At 40.5% G+C, this 20,938-nt stretch overlaps 1 protein-coding gene across 1 annotated transcript in view; it reads left to right on the forward strand.

Moving 5' to 3' along the window:
- The first annotated feature begins 285 nt into the window (after window positions 1–285).
- The window catches only part of LOC110532459 (pleckstrin homology domain-containing family A member 5), a 109,728-nt gene continuing 89,075 nt past the window's right edge, over window positions 286–20,938 (forward strand). The window contains 1 exon segment of the mRNA XM_090184439.1: window positions 286–799. Coding sequence (XP_090040565.1) covers window positions 675–799 — 125 coding nt within the window. The 5' untranslated portion in view covers window positions 286–674.

Below are 20,938 nucleotides of genomic sequence, written 5' to 3' on the forward strand. Positions count from 1 at the left end.
GAGTGTTGGGTCAGTAACCAAAAGGTTGCTAGATTAAAGAGTTGACAAGGTAAAAATCTGTCGTTCTGCCCCCGAAGAAGGCAGTTAACCCACTATTCCTAGGCTTTCATTGTAAATAAGAACGTGCTCTTAACTGACTTGCCTAGTTAAATAAAGTAAAAAAAATGTTTAACTCACCCTGGTTTGACCACGAGCCACTGGGAGCAACTGACATACAGAAGAGTGCGCTTTAATTCTAAAGAGAATAGGAGGGTGATTATCTCAATGCAGGTTGTGCATCCCCTCACTGGCTCCTGACACACAGAGATAGTAAATGCTGTTGTAACTGTTTTCTTTGACTCCTCTCTGTTTTCCCTTTGTTTGGATTTGTGCTGAGAGAGCGCTGGCCACTTTGGTTTGAATAGAGCTCAGACTGGAGCTGGAGCATGACGTCACACCTCTCAGGTTTCAGCAGCATTTTTACTCCAGGCTGCAACCACACCACATGGTACGTGGGCAGGAAGCAAGGCTCCAGGCATCTTGACAGCTGTGTCGCTTTACTTCCTCGCGAGCTTTGTGCCATCGTAGTGCTCTTCACAGGAGACGCTTCATAGCAACGAACTATCTTTCCACTTGTTATATTTTTTCCTTGAACTCTTCTACACTGCTGTTTCTCTCCTGTCGACCAACAACTGATGTTCCGTTGTTCTGCTCCGCATCTGGATAAGGGTTTAGAAGATTCCTCTTCGCTAATAGATTACCCACTGACCGAAGATATTATTGCACCACCTGTCTGGATTTTTTGTGGAAGCTTTTCATTGTAAGTAGATGTGTAATTTTGCAATGCTGATTTGGCTATTTATGGCGCTGTTTGTGTTTGCATTCGATAGGAATAGCACATTAGCGTAATTGTGTGTGTGATAGACGTAAGATGCTAGTTCATTATGTAATAGCGATTTTGAAGTTGTCATTTTCACGCATTGGCAGTGGTGGAAAAAAGTATCAAATTGTCATACTTGATTAAAGTAAAGATACCTTAATAGAAAATGACTCACGTAAAAGTGAAGGTCACCCAGTAAAATACTATTTGAGTGAAAGTTTAAAAGTATTTGGTTATAGATAAACGTGAGTATCGAACGTAAAAGTTAAAGTATTAGTCATTTCAGATGCCTTATATTAAGGCATTTATATTATTATTTTTTATTTACGGATCGCCAGGGGCACACTCCAACACAGACATAATTTACAAATTAAGCATTTGTGTTTAGTTAGTCCGCCGGATCAGAGGGGGAAGGGATGACCAGGGATGTTCTCTTGATAAGTGTGTGAATTGGATCATTTTCTGTCCTGTATTCAAACTGTAACGATTACTTGTGGGTATCATGGAAAATGTATGGAGTAAAAAGTACATTATTTTTTCTAGGAATGTGGTGAAGTAGAAGTTGTTAAAAATACAAATAGTAAAGTAAAGTACCCCCCCCCCCCCAAAAAAAAAACAAAAAAAAAAACGATGTTTTCTCTCTGTCTAAAGGCGAATATAAGAAAACACTCCAGACCTCTGCAGGTTTGAAAACCTGTTATCTTTGTTTGCGTAGAGTATGCATTATGTTTTGTCGATGTGTTTGTTGAATGTTGTTCAACTCTTGATGTCAGTTGCAAAATGTGTTTAGTTCATTGGTGAATGAATGGCTGTGACTGTTGCTTCTACATTTTGTTTGTATTTTATTACATGGGGATGTCATTATTGTGTCTCAAATGCAAATTAGCAAAGCTGTTATTGCTGTGCCATTTTCAAAATGTTCGACCTACAGTGTATTGATGGATAGAGCATATGTTTTCAAGAGCTCTTGGAATACAGGGAAAAGTGAGTTTTTCCAGACTGCATTCCAAAGCTTTATGACCTAATCATGATTTATTTTGTTTTTCTCTGTGAAAAGCAGGAAGTTGTCTGTTATTTACTGTCAATTTGGCCATAATTGCAGCATTAGTTTCCCACCCACTCTCTATCTATGCCTCAGATCAATGACCTGAAAAGGACTTCTCTAATAGTATGGCTGCACCCTCTGTCAATTCAATTCAAGGGGCTTTATTGGCATGGGAAACATATGTTACCATTGCCAAAGCAAGTGAAATAGATAATAAACAAAAGTGAAATAAACAATAAAAATCAACAGTAAACATGACACTCACAGAAGTTCAAAAATAAAAAAGACATTTCAAATGTCAGTTGTGGCAAAAAGTTTTGAGAATGATACAAATATACATTTTCACAAAGTTTGCTGCTTCAGTGTCTTTAGATAATTTTGTCAGATACTGAAGTATAATTACAAGCGTTTCATAAGTGTCAAAGGCATTTATTGAAAATTACATGAAGTTGATGCAAAGAGTCAATATTTGCAGTGTTGACCCTTCTTTTTCAAGACCTCTGCAATCCGCCCTGGCATGCTGTCAATTAACTACTGGGCCACATCCTGACTGATGGCAGCCCATTCTTGCATAATCAATGCTTGGAGTTTGTCCAAATTTGTGGGTTTTTGTTTGTCCTCTTTAAAAATTTACCACATTATTCTCAATGGGATTAAGGTCTGGGGAGTTTTCTGGCCATGGACCCAAAATATCGATGTTTTGTTCCCCGAGCAACTTAGTTATCACCTTTGCCTTATGTCAAGGTTCTCCATCATGCTGGAAAATGCATTGTTTGTCACCAAACTGTTCCTGGATGGTTGGGAGAAGTTGCTCTCGGAGGATGTGTTGGTATCATTCTTTATTCATGGCTGTATTCTTAGGCAAAATTGTGAGTGAGCCAACTCCCTTGGCTGAGAAGCAACCCCACACATGAATAGTCTCAGGATGCTTTACTGTTGGCACGACACAGGACTGATGGTAGCGCTCACCTTGTCTTCTCCGGACAAGCCTTTATACGGATGCCCCGAACAATCGGAAAGGGGATTCATCAGAGAAAATACCCCAGTCCTCAGCAGTCCAATCCCTGTACCTTTTGCAGAAATCAGTCTGTTCCTGAAGTTTTCCCTGGAGAGAAGTGGATTCTTTGCTGCCCTTCTTGACACCATGCCATCCTCCAAAACTCTGTGCGTGCAGATGCACTCACACCTGCCTGCTGCCATTCCTGAGCAAGCTCTGTACTGGTGGTGCCCCGATCCCACAGCTGAATCAACTTTAGGTGACGGTCCTGGCGCTTGCTGGACTTTCTTGGGCGCCCTGAAGCTTTCTTCACAATGATTGAACCGCTCTCCTTGAAGTTCTTGATGATCCGATAAATGGTTGATTTAGGTGAGCTGTGAAGCCCTTTTTGTGCAAAGCAATGATGAAGGCATGTGTTTCTTGTAAGTTAACCATGATTGACAGAGGAAGAACAATGATTTCAAGGACTTTGCAATTAATTACAATTCATCTGATCACTCTTCATAACATTCTGGAGTATATGCAAATTGCCATCATACAAACTAAGGCAGCAGATTTTGTGAAAATTAATATTTGTGTTATTCTCAAAACTTTTGGCTACGACTGTACAGGGTTGTAGTAATGTGAAAATGGTTAAAGTACAAAATAGAACATAAATAAACATAAATATGGGTTGTATTTACAATGGTGTTTGTTCTTCACTGGTTGTCCTTTTCTTGTGGCAGCACGTCACAAATCTTGCTTCTGTGATGGCACACTGTGGTATTTCCCCCAGTAGATATGGGAGTTTATCAAACCTAAAAAAATAAAACTCATTGTGGATCTGTGTAATCTGAGGGAAATATGTGTCTCTAATATGATCATACATTTGGCAGGAGATTCAGAAGTGCAGCTCAATTTTCACCTCATTTTGTGGGCAGTGTGCACATACGGCAGCATTTCTCAATAACAAGGCTATGCTCACTGAATCTGTACATAGTCAAAGATTTCCTTACGTTTGGGTCATTCACAGTGGTCAGGTATTCTACCACTGAGTACTCTCTGTTTAGGGCCAAATAGCATTATTTGCTCTGTTTTTTGTGAATTCTTTCCAATGTGTCAATTAATTATCTTTTTGTTTTCTCATGATTTGGTTGGGTCTAATTTTGTTGTTGTCCTGGGGTTCTGTGTGGTCTGTTTGTGAACAGAGCACCAGGACCAGCTTGCTTCGGGGACTCTTCTCCAGGTTCATCTCTCTTAAGATCTTTATTATGGAAGGTTTGGGAGTTGCTTCCTTTTCGGTGGTTGTAGAACTTAACAGCTCTTTTCTGAATTTGGATAATTAGCGGGTATCGGCCTAATTCTGCTCTGCATGCATTATTTGGTGTTTTACATTGTAAACAGAGGATATTTTTTCAGGATTCTGCATGCAGTGTCTCAATTTGGTGTTTGTCCCATTTTGTGAATTCTTGGTTGGTGAACGGACCCCAGACCTCACAACTATAAAGGGTTATATAACTGATTCAAGTATTTTTTTTGCCAGATCCTATGTGGTATGTCGAATTTTGTGTTCCTTTTGATGGCATAGAAGGCTCTTCTTGCCTTGTCTCTCAGATAGTTCACACCTTTGTGGAAGTTACCTGTGGCGCTGATGTTTAGGCCAAGGTATGTATAGTGTTTTGTGTGAGCCATGGCAACGGTTTCTAGATGGAATTTGTATTTGTGGTCCTGGCGACTGGACCTTTTTTGGAACACCATTATTTCGGTCTTACTGAGATTTAGTGTCGGGGCCCAGGTCTGGCAGAATCTGTGCAGAAGATCTAGGTGCTGCAGTAGACCCTCCTTGGTTGGTGACAGAAGCACCAGATCATCAGCAAACAGTAGACATTTGACTTCAGATTCTAGTAGAGTGAGGCCGACTGCTACAGACTGTTCTAGTGCTGTCTCTCTCTCTCTCTCTCTCTCTCTCTCTCCCCCCATCTCCCTGCCCAGCCAGTCAGCAACATGTGATTGGTTGATCATCAAATCTCTGTTTTCATTTGAGGCAATAGTCGCGAAACTAGTTCCTCATGGTCATGTGTGTGTGTGTGTGTGTGTGTATTTAGCCAGATGTGTCATCATAAGTTTTCCTTAAAATAGTTAAAAATAGCTTTAATATGAAGGAGTGTACTACATGACCTTGTCCTTCTTTTTGGCCATGACTTGTTTTTGTAAATATAGAGTTGGAAACCCGATGACTATTTGAATCATAAATTGCTATTAGAGCCCGACTGATTTATCGTTTAAAAAAAAAATGTATTTAACTAGGCAAGTCAGTTAAGAACAAATTCTTATTTTCAATTCTTATTTTCATTGACGGCCTGGGAACAGTGGGTTAACTGCCTGTTCAGGGGCAGAACGACATATTTGTAACTTGTCAGCTCAGGGGTTTGAACTTGCAACCTCCACGGTTACTAGTCCAACGCTCGAACCACCAGGCTACCCTGCCGCCCCAGAGTCTGACTGATTTAGCGGTTGACGGATATTATTGGCTGATATTAGCCTTTTACTGATGTAGGCTATTTATATCGCATTTAATCCACCAAAAAGGAGTGATATAAGATGCAGAGAAAACGCTCTGAAAATAATACGTTCTTCATAGAATATTACGTTTTTTCTATATTTAATTATTTATCTTGAATAAGGCTCACGTTACATGGCTATAATCTACATTGCCTTGGCACGCTACAGCAAGACTAAACACTATCACCCAACAGAACTACACCAGTCGGAGAGGAGAGTGAACCACTGTGAACTAACTGAGTGTTTTCTATGTTATCCAGAGCATTGGTGACTGCAACTGTGCTGCTGGCAACGATTTAATTTAAAAAAAATTGCCACGTTTACTGACACCGGCCATATTCAAAGGGTGTTGAGCGTTCATATATGTGTCAATTATTCTGCACTCTGGCACACTCAGACGAGAGTGCTCTGAAATCGGAGTAGATAGCCAGAGAGAATTTACCAGCTACGTCTATTGACAGTTGCTGCAGTGACATCATGAACATTTTATTAAAATGGTTACTTGCATAGCAGAGTCTTTTGTTTCGACATGTAGTTAGCTAGCTAAACAATTAACCATAATCCCAACTAATAACGTTACTACCATGCATGAATCTGCAGGTTGCTAACCAAGCAGGTTCAATGGTAGATAGCTAACATTAGGCTATAACTAGCAATGCAAATGGCTCTGAGATACAAATAATATAACTTTACAGATCATACACATAACATTAGGTAGCGAGCCAGCCAGCTAATGTTAGCTTGCTAGCTAGCAGTACATTTTAATTTGAAATGAAAATACTTTCTGACTAAATGAGAAATGTGTAATATCTGAAAATGTAGCTAGCTAGACTATTTTACCCATACACATGGATGGACGCTTCTCTCTCTCTGTCACGGATGCCATGTTTTCCCTTAATTTGAAGATGTAATCCGGAGACAGGTTTTTTATATCTGTGTGTTTTCTTTTCGACTCCATCTGCATATTTGCAATCAAACGGCAGATTTTTTTCCATCTCCTTAGCTTTCACACTCTAAATCCACTGATTTCAAAACTCGGTCCTCCAGAAAGTGGAGAGCAACAGTTATACTACGTGAAATCTTTCAAAAAATCATGTTATCATGTTATAGACAGAAGCGTGCTACATGGCAGACCAATCTGAACTCATCTCTCAGCATGTCCAGCCCACTCATTATCTTAGCAAATAATGGCTAGTGGGAAGGTTGCTGGCTTTTTCTGTGGCAAAACCAACTAGGCTCGTAATTTAACAATTTTGCTCATATTTGCATATGGCATACCAGTTTGTTATTAAGGCACATGAATGTTCACATGTTCCAGAAGGCATTTCTGCCAAGGTTTACGTTCAAATGGCTCTCCTGTGAAGTAGTGATGTGCAACATATGCATCGTTTCCTGAAACGAGTCACATATATGTTTATGTGAATATTCATGGTTGGGTGTCGTGACACAGTGGATGCTATGCCCAAATGTAAAGCAAGTCCTGTGCTAAGAATGTTAAACTCTGTGGTAACGTTAACGTTACAGCCATTAACCTCTCTAGAGTATGTGGGACGCTAGTGTCCCATCTGGCCAACATCCAGTGAGGTTGCAGAGCGCCAAATTTAATTACAGAAATGCTCATTATAAAAATTCAGAAAACAAAACATATTTTACATCATCTTTAAACCTAACTTCTTGTTAAACCAACCACAGTGTCATATTTATAAAATGCTTTTTGGCGAAAGCATACCTAGCCCAGAACATACCTAGCCCAGAACATAGCCCAGTTGACAAATTATTACAAACAGTAACCAGCCAAGCAGAAGCTTTAAAAAACTCAGAAATAGAGATCAATTTAATCCCTTACCTTTGATCTTCATATGGTGGCAATCAGAAGACATTAATTTACTCAATAAATGTTCCTTTTGTTCGATGAAGTCTCTTTGTATCCAAAAACCTCTGTTTTGTTAGCGCGTTTTCTTCAGTAATCCACAGGCTCAAACTCAGTCAAAACAATCAGACAAAAATCCTAATTGTATCCGTAAAGTTCATAGAAACATGTCAAACGATGTTTATATTCAATCCTCAGGTTGTTTTTTATCCTAAATGATCTATAATATTTCAATAGGACGATAACGTCGTCAATATAAAAGGTCCACTCGTTCAGACTGGTCTTACTCCCTCATATATAAGAATACAAGCCTGAAACAATTTCTAAAGACTGTTGACATCTAGTGGAAGGCATAGGAACTGCAAATGGAGTCCTAAGTCAATGGCTACTGTAATGGCATTGAATAGAAAACTACAAAACCAACCAACTAGCTCTGTCAAACCTTGGGATGTCCCTACTCTAAACCCTAACCTTAACACTTACCTTAACCATTTTAAATGTCAATGGTGTAGGGATGTCCCAAGGATCCTGAATAGCAAGGACCGTTCACTGAGGAAGCGCTTGGGGCGAGAGGCAGCGCTATGGCAAGGGTGAATTTGTGATGGATGTTTTTCCTTTCAAGTGACGACTACCAGAAATTCACTAGCTACAGCCCTGGAATCGATAAAACATGGCTAAATACCAAAACATTAAGAACATGTCCTATGTTGTTGTTTTTCACATGGCTAGCATGAGGCAGCTCAGTCTTCAGAGCTTAAGCCCAGGCATCACAGGAACATTTTTAGATATTGCATCCATCTGTCAATATTCATATTTTGGGATATTTTGCATACAACTTCCATACTTTCATAAAATGTACAAGTATATTGGCAATAATGTAAACTCTTTTTCAGGACCCTGTCTTTCAAAGATACTTCGTAAAAATTCAAATAACTTCACAGATCCTCATTGTAAAAGGTTTCAACATTGTTTCCCATGCTTGTTCAATGAACCATAAACAATTAATGAACATGCACCTGTGGAATGGCTGTTAAGACGTCAAGGCAATTAAGGTCACATTTTTGAAAACTTAGGACACTGGAGAGGCATTTCTTATGCCTCTGAAAAACACCAAAAGAAAGATGCCCAGGGTCACTGCTCATCTGCGTGAACGTGCCTTAGGCATGCTGCAAGGAGGCATGAGGAGTGCAGATGTGGCCAGGGCAATAAATTGCAATGTGAGACGCCTAAGACAGCGCTACAGGGAAGCAGGATGGACAGCTGATCGTCCTCGCAGTGGCAGCCACATGTAACAGCACCTGCACAGGATTGGTACATACAAACATCACACCTGCAGGACAGGTACAGGATGGCAACAACAACTACCCGAGTTACACCAGGAACGCACAATCCCTCCATCAGTGCTCAGACTGTCTGCAATAAGCTGAGAGAGGCTGAACTGAGGGCTTGTAGGTCTGTTGTAAAGGCAGGTCCTCACCAGACATCACCGCAACAACGTCACCTATGGACACAAACCCACCGTCGCTGGATCAGACAGGACTGGCAAAAATCTTCACTTGTCTCACCAGGGGTGATGGTCGGATTCGCGTTTATCATCGACAGAATGAGCGTTACACCGAGGCCTGTACTCTGGAGCGGGAGGTGGAGGATCAAACATGGTCTGGGCGTTGTGTCATAGTATCATTGGACTGAGCTTGTTGTCATTGCAGGCAATCTCAATGCTGTGCGTTACAGGGAAGACATCCTCCTCCCTCATGTGGTACCCTTCCTGCAGGCTCATCCTGACCTGACCCTCCAGCATGGCAATTAGAAGTCGACCAATTAATCCGAATGGCCTATTAATTAGGGCCGATTTCAAGTTTTCATAACAATCGGAAATCTGTGTATTTGGACGCCAATTTCTTTTTATTTATTTAAAAAAAAAAAGTGTACAACTTTATTTAACTAGGCAAGTCAGTAAATAACACATTCTTATGTTCAATGACGGCCTAGGAACGGTGGGTTAACTGCCTTGTTCAGTTTCAGAAAGACAGATTTGTACCTTGTCAGCTCAGGGATTCAATCTTACAACCTTACGGTTAATTTGTCCAACGCTCTAACCACCTGCCTCACGAGGAGCCAGCCTGTTACGCGAATGCATTAAACTTATCTTATAAAAAACAATCAATCAATCAATCATAATCACTGGTTATAACTACACATGGTTGATGATCTTACTAGTTTATCTAGTATGTCCTGTGTTGCATATAATCTATGCGGTGCGCGTTCGCGAAAAAGGACTGTCGTTGCTCCAACGTGTACCTAACCCTAACATCAATGCCTTTCTTAAAATCAATACACAGAAGTATATATTTTTAAACCTGCATATTTAGCTAAAATAAATCCAGGTTAGCAGGCAATATTAACCAGGTGAAATTGTGTCACTTCTCTTTCTCATTGCACGCAGAGTCAGGGTATATGCAACAGTTTGGGCCACCTGGCTCATTGCAAACTAATTTGCCAGAATTGTACATAATTATGACATAACATTGAAGGTTGTGCAATGTAACAGCAATATTTAGACTTAGTGATGCCATCCGTTAGATAAAATACGGAACGGTTCCGTATTTCACTGAAAGAATAAACGTTTTGTTTTCGAAATGATAGTTTCCGGATTCGACCATATTAATGACCTAAGTCTCGTATTTCTGTGTGTTATTATGTTATAATTCATTCTATAATTTGATAGAGCAGTCTGACTGAGCGATGGTAGGCACCAGCAGGCTCGTAAGCATTCATTCAAACAGCAAGATGACAACTAGCAGAGATCAACTAGACAGCAGACAGCCAACAGTGGCTTTTATTCCGCGTCACAAATAAACCAACTTGTACATGATTTGATTTGCCCTAAGTGTCTAAACACTGGACTGAAAATCACCGTACACCCCACCAACCAGTGATTCTGTAGTTCTGTCGTGATAGAATGTGCAGACTGAAGGTGATCGTGATGAATTTAGGAGGAGTATTTACACTTTCTCCAGGAGTGCTCCAGGGGAGATGTGGCATTTGATATAAATGTTAGGCAAATAAAAGGAGAGAGTGGCCCATTATTGTCAGGTGGCTTGATGTGTATAAAAAAATATTTATTTCCTTGCTCCAGCAAAAGTATTCAAAGTTAATTAAACAGAGTGATAGGAAAACATACATACATACATACAATGAGACTGTCACATAGGCCTACACTGTCATAGGGCTGTAGACTACTGTGATTACTGAGAAATGATCTTTACATAAAGTAATGCTGTTATGCTAATATTTACATAGGGTAACATGCTGATATTTAGTCCTGCTGTTATGACTAATGTCGACAGACATAATAAGTACTTTTCCCCCACACTTTAGTTGCAGAGATTCAGAGAGGGCTACAGCCTGGGGAGTGCTACAAAGATAATTAGAAGAGCATACGCAGATATAGAACCAGACATAGCAGTGTTGCTGAAGGAGGATGAGGATGCCATCATAGACATTAATGTATCCTTCGATGCCACTTGGCACAAGAGAGGATTCACTTCCAACTACAGGATAGATGTGTGCATTGGTGCTGGTGCAAGCGAGCCATAGAAAATGGTGAAGATCCACCCTGTCAATAAAACCTTGGAGGCCATACATTTTTTAATAGAGAGGTTGCACAGAAAATGGTATATGTATATTATAGGATATCAAATGATAACCTCCTCAAAATAATGTAGCACGGAGGAACCCAGAATTCATATGAATGTCTGAACTCTGTAATATGTTCGCGATGCCCCAAAACTGTCTTGGTTGGCAAAAGCCGCATTGACAGAGAGCCCTGTATGGCAGACGCCACGTTTAATGGAGCTGCTATATCAAATGCGAAGAACAAATTGTGGCTTGACAGCACTTTGGTGACACTGAAAGCAATCAGAGAGGAGTTGTGAGAACTGATGCTGCTTCAATGGAGTGTGCCAAGTGTAAGCGCAGGTCCCATGACACAGTCAAGAAAGTCAAAGAGGGCCTTACATATGGGGCAGGCATAGCTGATTAATGTTCTGCACATTTCAACAGCCATACAAAATCATTGTATGTGACAAATTGAGAAAAGTGATATGAGAATTTTCCCAAAGCTGCATATTTGCCCAACAGACCAGTTTTCAAAGCATATGCTCTATTAATTGAAACAAATGTATTAAACATGCTAATGTATTTGTAAAAGGTATATTTTATGTTTATTTGTCAGTTTAGAAGTGATACATGAATACTAACTTAATTAATGTGACATAAATGGTCATATTTAGGGGAAGTACATTTGAATTACATTAGCTTATTTTATTGGCCGTTTTATAAAAATGACATGTTCCCAGTGTGCCAATTCATTCACAGGCTTTTTTTAAATATCTTGTATCATTTTGATTTTAAGTGTCATTTTATGTGTAAATATAGTCAAAATATGCATTTGATTTGACACCCTGAACTCTGTCTGAGAAGAAGTTGGTGAACCAGGCGAGGCAGTCATTTTAGAAACCAAGGCTGTTGAGTCTGCCAATAAGAATGTGTTGATTGACAGAGTCGAAACCCTTGACCAGGTCGATGAATACTACTGCACAGTATTTTATTTTATCAATAGCGGTTATGATATCGTTGACCAGCTCGGAAACCAGATTGCATAGCGGAGAAGGTACGATGGGATACGAAATGGTCGGTGATCTGTTTGTTAACTTGGCTTTTGAAAAGCTTAGAAAGGCAGGGTAGAATAGATATAGGTCTGTAACAGTTTGGGTCTAGAGTGTCTCCCCCTTTGAAGAGGGGGATGACCGTGGCAGCTTTCCAATCTTTGGCGATCTCAGACGATACTAAAGAGAGGTTGAACAGGCTAGTAATAGGGGTTGCAACAATTGCGGCGGATCATTTTAGAAAGAGAGGGTCCAGATTGTCTAGCCCAGCTGATTTGTAGGGGTCCAGATTTTGCAACTCTTTCAGAACATCCTCTATCTGGATTTGGGTGAAGGAGAAATGGGGGAGTTTTGGGCAAGTTGCTGTGGGGGGTGCAGGGCTGTTGCCCGGGTTAGGGGTAGCCAGGTGGAAAGCAAGCCCAGCTGTAGAAAAATGCTTATTGAAATTCTCAATTATTGTGGATTTATTGGTGGTGACAGTGTTTCCTAGCCTCAGTACAGTGGGCAGCTGGGAGGAGGTGCTCTTACTCTCCATGGACTTTACAGTGTCCCAGAATTTTGGGGAGTTTGTGCTACAGGATACACATTTCTGTTTGAAAAAGCTAGCCTTTGCTTTCCTAACTGCCTGTGTATATTGGTTCCTAAAAAGTGTCATATCGTGGGGGCTATTCAATGCTAATGCAGTACGCCACAGGATGCTTTTGTGCTGGTCAAGGGCAGTCAGGTCTGAAGTGAACCAATGGCTATATCTGTTCCTGGTTCTACATTTTTTGAATGGGGCATGCTTATTTAAGATGGTGAGGAAATTAATTTTAAAGAATAACCAAGCATCCTCTACTGAAGGAATGAGGTCAATATCCTTTAGGATTCCCGTGCCAGGTCTATTAGAAAGGCCTGCTCGCTGAAGTGTTTTAGGAAGTGTTTGACAGTGATGAGGAGTGATTGTTTGACCGCAGACCCATTACGGATGCAGGCAATGAGGCAGTGATCGCTGAGATCCTGGTTGAAGACAGCAGAGGTGTATTAGAGGGCAGGTTGGTCAGGATGATATCTATGAGGGTGCCTGACTAGTCTCCCAGTACCTGCCGCTGAAAACATCCCCACAGCATGATGCTGCCACCACCATGCTTCACCGTAGGGATGGTGCCAGATTTCCTCCAAACATGTCACTTGGCATTTAGGCCAAAGAGTTCAATCTTGGTTTCATCAGACCAGATAATCTTTTTTCTCATGGTCTGAAAGTCCTTTCAGTGACTTTGGCAAACTCCAAGCGGGCTGTCATGTTTCTTTTACTGAGTATAGGCTTCCGTCTATCCACACTACTATAAAGGCCTGATTGGCGGAGTGCTGCAGAGATGGTTGTCCTTCTGGAAGTTACTCCCATCTCCACAGAGGATCTTTATTTGATCTCCAGTATTTTCCACATATTGGCAAATTTATTCCACACATCTGACTTCCCCTTTCCCTCCTGGGCAACCACTAAACATTCCCCCATTTCAAGTTTATTTGTCCTTGCTGTCATCTGTTAGTGTTCAGAGTTTGTTATAACCAATTTAATGATGTGATTATGATATATTATACTGTAGGTCATTCTCTATCGGTCACGTACGTGTGATGCATACATGTGTCATGTAAAAAGAGCAAGGGTTGAGGAAATAAGGAATGTTTTTCCTAAACAGATGAGGGATTTCGGTAACATAACTTTTCAGTCTGAAATGGCAGTAATTATGTTGCAGCTTCAGCAATGCGGAGAGCACTATAAACACTAATGTTCTGTAGAAGGGAGGAGAGAGACACCAGGTGCTAGTCACATTTCTTTTTTAACACAGCGCAGCAAGTCTGTCAATCAAATCAATTGCAGTCGGACTCCCTCTATTCATTTGTGTCTTAATAATTTCAACAAACACTGCACTTAAAGCATCAGACAAGCTCAGTGCATATAGTTGATTTGATTAAAACACATAGGATGTCTCTATACTGTATATGGAAAAATACCCATTTAAAAAAAAAAAAAAAGATAGTTTTTGAGTGGATTTTTCCTTTGACTGCAACCGCAGCACTAGGTGTGGAGCAGTGTACAGCTAGCCAGGCATGTGTGAAAGGATACCAAAAGATAAAGTAGGCTATGCATTTCAAATGCCACCCTATTCCCTTTCTAGGGAACTACTTTTGAACTGGGCCCATTTGGGACAGAGGCGAATGGTGCCGTTAATCTGTCCTGAGGCCTCACACAACGCTCCTCCTGCCAACAATGCTTGCAATAATTACAGACTAGCAGCTAGGGCAAAGGCTTCGCTCCAGGCTAAACTGAAAATGAAACCCCCTATTTCACGATTTACCATTGTCTCTACTTCAGTACATGTAGTTTAAAGTCAGCCTATGTTTAAAGCCAGTATTATATTTGGGCTGCATGCATCACTGTGGACTGGAGCTAGCCTGTTTTCTGTTTTTGTCTGACTACTAGGCCTGTATTTAAAAGCAGCTCAAGTGGTTTTGCAGATTTTGACCCGTCTTCTGACCCTTTCAGACAGACAGTATGTTCTGTCTCCATCTTCTGTGATCGTGCCACAGATGGTGGAGAATGCAGGCACTCCCTGGCCACACCACACAGGGTGCCACACTTGGACAATAAAGTTATATTTAATTTTATTCTCAGTAGCACGTACTTGCGTTCCTAAACACATTGCCACTAGAATGTCAGGCCTATGGCCTCAAAGCCATCCCCCTAGAGAGTTAGGTACTGATGGAACCTGTCTCTGATGTATCTCAGATCAAATGAGCGTGGGTTAGCCCTAATGTATTTATTTAATCTAATGTCTTAATAATGCCATTATCAGATAGGGTGTTACTTAGCAGGTTCTTAGCAGGTTCTCAACCAGGAGCTAACTCACTGTACTCACTTTCACAGGCTGCTATCAATACAAATTACGGTCATTTAAATTCGGTCTGGATTTGTGACAGGCAGCAGCTGACAATGAGGAGCATCTGAACTAGTAATACTGAGTGATTCCCCTGGACAACAACCCAGCCCGCAGGCCCTCTGAATCAGACTGGACTGTCTCTCTGTAATTGCTGATAATTGAAGATGACTCTTGTCTCTGCTCTCCTCTGCCTGCACTGAGTGGTGCTCTCTCCCTACAATGTACCGGTGGTGCGCCAATCATGTTTGTGTGAGATGGTCAGTTAGCTTCATTTCAACAATTACAGGGAAAGTTCAACATGCCAACAACACATTTTTTCAGATACCTCCAAATCAGGAATTTCGTAAGGACACATATCCCACAGTATGGCATGAAGCCAAATAGTCCTACATTAGCTTGATCCTTGTCAAACCCCATTCAAAAGGGTCGGTCTCTAGACTGTATGATGTGCTACAAGCCCACATAGAGGTATCCACAGACACCATTAAAAGGGTTTGGGAACAAGAACTTGGCTCAGAAATCTCAGATGAGGACTGGGTAGAAGCTCTCAGGAATATAAACCACAGTTCAGTGAATGCCAGACACAACCTTGTACAGTTTAAGGTGATACACAGGTTACATTACTCAAAAGTAAAACTGCATAAAATATTCCCGGACACCTCACCACTGTGTGAGAGGTGCAAGCAGGATGAAGGGACGTTGACCCACTTATTCTGGACATGTCCTAAGTTACATGTTTACTGGTCTCTCATTTTTGATTATTTATCTAGAGCCTTTGATAGAGTTCTAGCCCCAGACCCATTGACCGCTCTGTTTGGCACAGTTGATGGGAATAATCACGAAGGGAAAGCTGTCTCTCCAAAAGGCTCATATTGCAATTTTGGAAACTGGAGACTGTACCTACCTTTGAAATGTGGTTACGGGATTTAGGAAATGTAATACATATGGAAAAGATTCGATACAATACCTCCAATAGAAGTCCAATGTTTTACAAAATATGGCAGCCGATACTGGATAAATGGTCTAATCCCGCTTCATAACTGGGTTCCTATAGTATAGGAAGACAGCATATAGTCATTACAAGCAGTGTAGTTAACCCAAAAATAAATATTGAGTGGAGTACAGCACAGAGTAGCAGCAGATCGTCAACCCAGTTATGAAGCGGGATTAGACCATTTATCCAGTATCGGCTGCCATATTTTGTAAAACATTGGACTTCTATTGGAGGTATTGTATCGAGTATTTTCCATATGTATTACATTTCCTAAATCCCGTAACCACATTTCAAAGGTAGGTACAGTCTCCAGTTTCCAAAATTGCAATATGAGCCTTTTGGAGAGACAGCTTTCCCTTCCTAATAGGATTTTGTTTTATTTTGTGTATGTGTGAGTTAAGTTTTGTTTTGTCCTCTAAATTGGCCATCCCATTCAACAGTACAATGAATGTCATTGTTAGTATTGCTGTCTTTTTTATTTTATTTTTTATTGTAAAATAATAAACATATTATAAAAAAAAAAAAAAAAATCATGTTTGTGTGGAAGGAAAGGAAGAGACAGGAAGGACTTCCATAGAAATATAATTACAGGACATCCCCATTCAAGTCAATGGAATTAAGTAGCCTAATTATATTTCTATGGGGACTACTCTGTGTAGTGGAGAGGACTCTAATTGGTCCATCAGCAGCAGCAGGGTGGGTGGGTGGTTGGGAGCCAGCATGTCCGTGGGGTCAGGCCATGACTGGATGACTGGAGCTGGCAGGGCAGGAGAGAGGGAAAGTCTGCTGGAGACTAGGGTCAGAGGGAGTTCCTCTCACAGGTTCACACTCAGAAGTTAGAGCCCGAGAGAGTAGCCTAGGCTATAGGCTCCACAGATACATTGGATTGCGAGGCAGAAGCTTACGGAAAGATAGAGGATACTTACGGCAAGATAGCTGGAAAGGATAGTCACTAGTGTCAGTATACTTACTGCATGTGAACTGGTGTGTTTTCATGCATGGCCCGGTGAAGAAGGAAGAGGATCCGGATGTTGAAGTTCACTACAACACACTGCTCCAGGTGTGTAATGCACTTTACTGCATACATGTGTCCTCTGCACTGCTTTGGGCTAAAAGGGAATCTTCCAGAGGGTCTAGTGGTGCTAGAATTTCTCCTGCACAGTGATCCATTGCAACCTCTTGTATTTATGCACTGCATCTTTAGGCTAGGCTACTTCTTACTGCCTTCATTGTCCTCGATTTCTTAGGTTTTTTGAGAGGCAAATGGTACTCTGAAGAGAATGGATTAGCCTGCTAAAGAAAGGAATGCTATTCTGTATTTGAGTGTGTGGTTTGCTCCTGTTCACCCCTCTGGATGTTTCTATTGTGTTCAACTTTACAAATAATAAATCTACAAATCTATGTTTACAAGAGCTTTTCTCTTGTCTGTTTTCTGTTCATTTTAGTTTTCTGTTTTATAAGTCCAGACAGGTCAGGGTTTAATAACAAAGGCTTTACTGTTATGTTATATTCCCCAACTCCCCTGGTGTGTGTGCTTCTGTGCTTGTGCGTCTGGTGCGTGTGTGTGCATGTGTGTGCTGGTGTTTGTGGGCGACTGAGTGACCCAGGGTAATGTGGATGTGGAGCTTTCACCTCACTGATACATTCCCTGACTAGCACAGTACAGTGTGATCTGATCACCCCATAAAGGCTGTCTGCAGCATCCTAAATCACAAACTCTCCCATTTTAAATCCTGACCTCAAGGATGGGTACAGTAAAATGGCAAAAACGGATGCCAAGAGGGCATGTTTTATAGTGGGGCAGCTGAGGAAAACAATCATTCATTCTGTGATAAAAGCACCACATTTTGATTTATGTACCCTGAAAATATGTTGATTTGGAGCCACTCCAGACTTGGCCCCTGGGGGTGTGGCAGCATTTTTTTGTCAATTCAGAAGGACTGTTTTTAAGATTAAGGCTCCAAATTTGGCACAGAGAGAATGTTGGACCCTGAAAAGACTTAAATTAGGAGCCTCCACAGATATAGCACCTGGGGGCCATAGCATCTTACACAATGGCCACTGTTGGTAATACAATGTTAAAGTTCTGAAGGCCTTTTTAGAGAAAAACACACCAAATTTGGCACAGAGGTAGATTTATCTACCCTGAAATGATTTAGATATCGAGCCACCACAGATTTGGGGCTGTGGCAAACATCTTTGAAAAGAGCCCCCAGCAGTACCATTGTTTTACAATTCAGAAATAATATTTTAAGATAAAGGCTCTACAAACAAGTTTGTTTGCTATATTTCGAATAAGAGTTAGATTATTTGTGACATAGATTTAAAAGGATTTTGGTCCGGCTGGTTTCACATTGCCAAATGCCAAACAAACTAAAATGCATATACAAAATCACATGTTAATGCAAGTCATTCATTTTTTTGGACAATACTGCCCTACAAAGGCAAAGTACAGTAACTATGTAAAAACAAATCCTGCAATATCTGACTTTTTCTGTCTAGACAAAAAGCAATTTCTGGTACTTCTTGATATATTCTGATAGATTGGCTTGTTCCTGTGTCGGGGAAACTAAATATCATTTTAAACAGATATACAGTGCATTCGTAAAGTATTCAGACCCCTTTACTTTTTACACATTTTGTTAAGTTATTCTAAAATGGATTAAATAAAAATATCCTCATCAATCTACACACAATACCCCATAATGACAAAGTAAAATCAGGTTTTTAGAAATGTTTTCAAATGTATTACAAATAAAAAACAGATACCTTATTTACATAACTATTCAGCCCCTTTGCTATGGGACTCGAAATTGAGCTCAGGTGCATCCTGTTTCCATTGATCATCCTTGATTGGAGTCCACTACACTTTTAAACTTGATGGTTGTAAGGCAGTGCCCTATTAACATCGTCCTGGCATTTCTAGACTTTGCAGGGCATGTCATTTCACCAATCTCTTCGCTTAACCCACCACTAAGCATGCACTGTTTTCTTACTTACTAACCTCAACTGGATGGATCCATAAATAATTACTATGGGAATAAATCTCACTGAATGACAAAAATATTGGAATAAAGCAGACTAATGCAATTGAAGGCATGTATGAAATGGTTGCTTACTGAAACTCCCAAAGTCATCCAATCCTTGTAATAAATTTGAAGCAATAGCCTACCCGCATGTGGTCAATTAGATTATAATTTCAGCACCATTTTGATTGGGACAGCGCCATCGCACTGATTTGAGACAAGTGTGGGGACTCGTCTAGATAAATCAATCAATGTTATATTTTCTTTTTCACTGTATCTCCGTTTGGATATTGGTTAGGCTGCAAATAGGCAGGGGAAATGTTAGCTAAGTTGAGGTGAGTGCTACTCATGATCATCTTCTCTAGTTGGCTCGTTGATTAGAACACTTGGCCATGTTATGTAGTTCAATAAGTGGATTATTTTGCTCTTCTGAATCTCCATCCTTATAGGCTATTTGGTTAATCTGTTTCTGGCTGGGCAAATAAGTGGAGGTGGTATAGCTTATATATTATATATTTTGGGGCGGCAAGTAGCCAGTGGTTAGAGTGTTGGGCCAGTAACCAAAAGGTTGCTGGATTGAATCCCTGAGCTGACAAGGTAAAAATCAGTCTTTCTGCCCCTGAACAAGGCAGTTAACCCACTTTTCCACAGTAGGCCGTCATTGTTAAATAAGAATTTGTTCTTAACTGACCTGCCTAGTTAAATAAAGGTTAAATAAAAAAATGTAATAAATATTTGTTTGCTCATCTATCACTGATCTGAAACATTTAGCATGCAATAATGTATCTTAAATCAAGATTATTTTGCACGATCACGTATAGGCAACTCAAAAAGCACATGCTTTTGAAAATATAGATTTTGGTGAAGATAAGACAACTGCTCCCTAAGAAAGTAGAGTGGGGCAGGGAAGAGATTAAACGTGGATAAAAAAAAGCATGGGCTTGGGTTCTGTTTCAAAATATCACTTTTTTGGCGGTTCCTGTGTGGTTCCCGTTCCTGTGTGGGAGAAATATTATTTGTATTTTATTCTGTTATATTCCATTATATTCTTACTATAATATACAGTGCCTTGCGAAAGTATTCGGCCCCCTTGAACTTTGCGACCTTTTGCCACATTTCAGGCTTCAAACATAAAGATATAAAACTGTATTTTTTTGTGAAGAATCAACAACAAGTGGGACACAATCATGAAGTGGAACGACATTTATTGGATATTTCAAACTCTTTTAACAAATCAAAAACTGAAAAATTGGGCGTGCAAAATTATTCAGCCCCCTTAAGTTAATACTTTGTAGCGCCACCTTTTGTTGCGATTACAGCTGTAAGTCGCTTGGGGTATGTCTCTATCAGTTTTGCACATCGAGAGACTGACATTTTTTCCCATTCCTCCTTGCAAAACAGCTCGAGCTCAGTGAGGTTGGATGGAGAGCATTTGTGAACAGCAGTTTTCAGTTCTTTCCACAGATTCTCGTTTGGATTCTTTGACTTGGCCATTCTAACACCTTGATATGTTTATTTTTTAACCATTCCATTGTAGATTTTGCTTTATGTTTAGGATCATTGTCTTGTTGGAAGACTAATCTCCGTCCCAGTCTCAGGTCTTTTGCAGACTCCATCAGGTTTTCTTCCAGAATGGTCCTGTATTTGGCTCCATCCATCTTCCCAACAATTTTAACCATCTTCCCTGTCCCTGCTGAATAAAAGCAAGCCCAAACCATGATGCTGCCACCACCATGTTTGACAGTGGGGATGGTGTGTTCAGGGTGATGAGCTGTGTTGCTTTTACGCCAAACATTACGTTTTGCATTGTTGCCAAAAAGTTCAATTTTGGTTTCATCTGACCAGAGCACCTTCTTCCGCATGTTTGGTATGTCTCCCAGGTGGCTTGTGGCAAACTTTAACCGACACTTTTTATGGATATCTTTAAGAAATGGCTTTCTTCTTGCCACTCTTCCATAAAGGCCAGATTTTTGCAATATACGACTGATTGTTGTCCTATGGACAGAGTCTCCCAC

This window comes from Oncorhynchus mykiss, chromosome 1, assembly GCF_057628025.1.
Source record: "Oncorhynchus mykiss isolate SJ-2025 chromosome 1, ASM5762802v1, whole genome shotgun sequence".
NCBI lineage: Eukaryota > Metazoa > Chordata > Actinopteri > Salmoniformes > Salmonidae > Oncorhynchus > Oncorhynchus mykiss.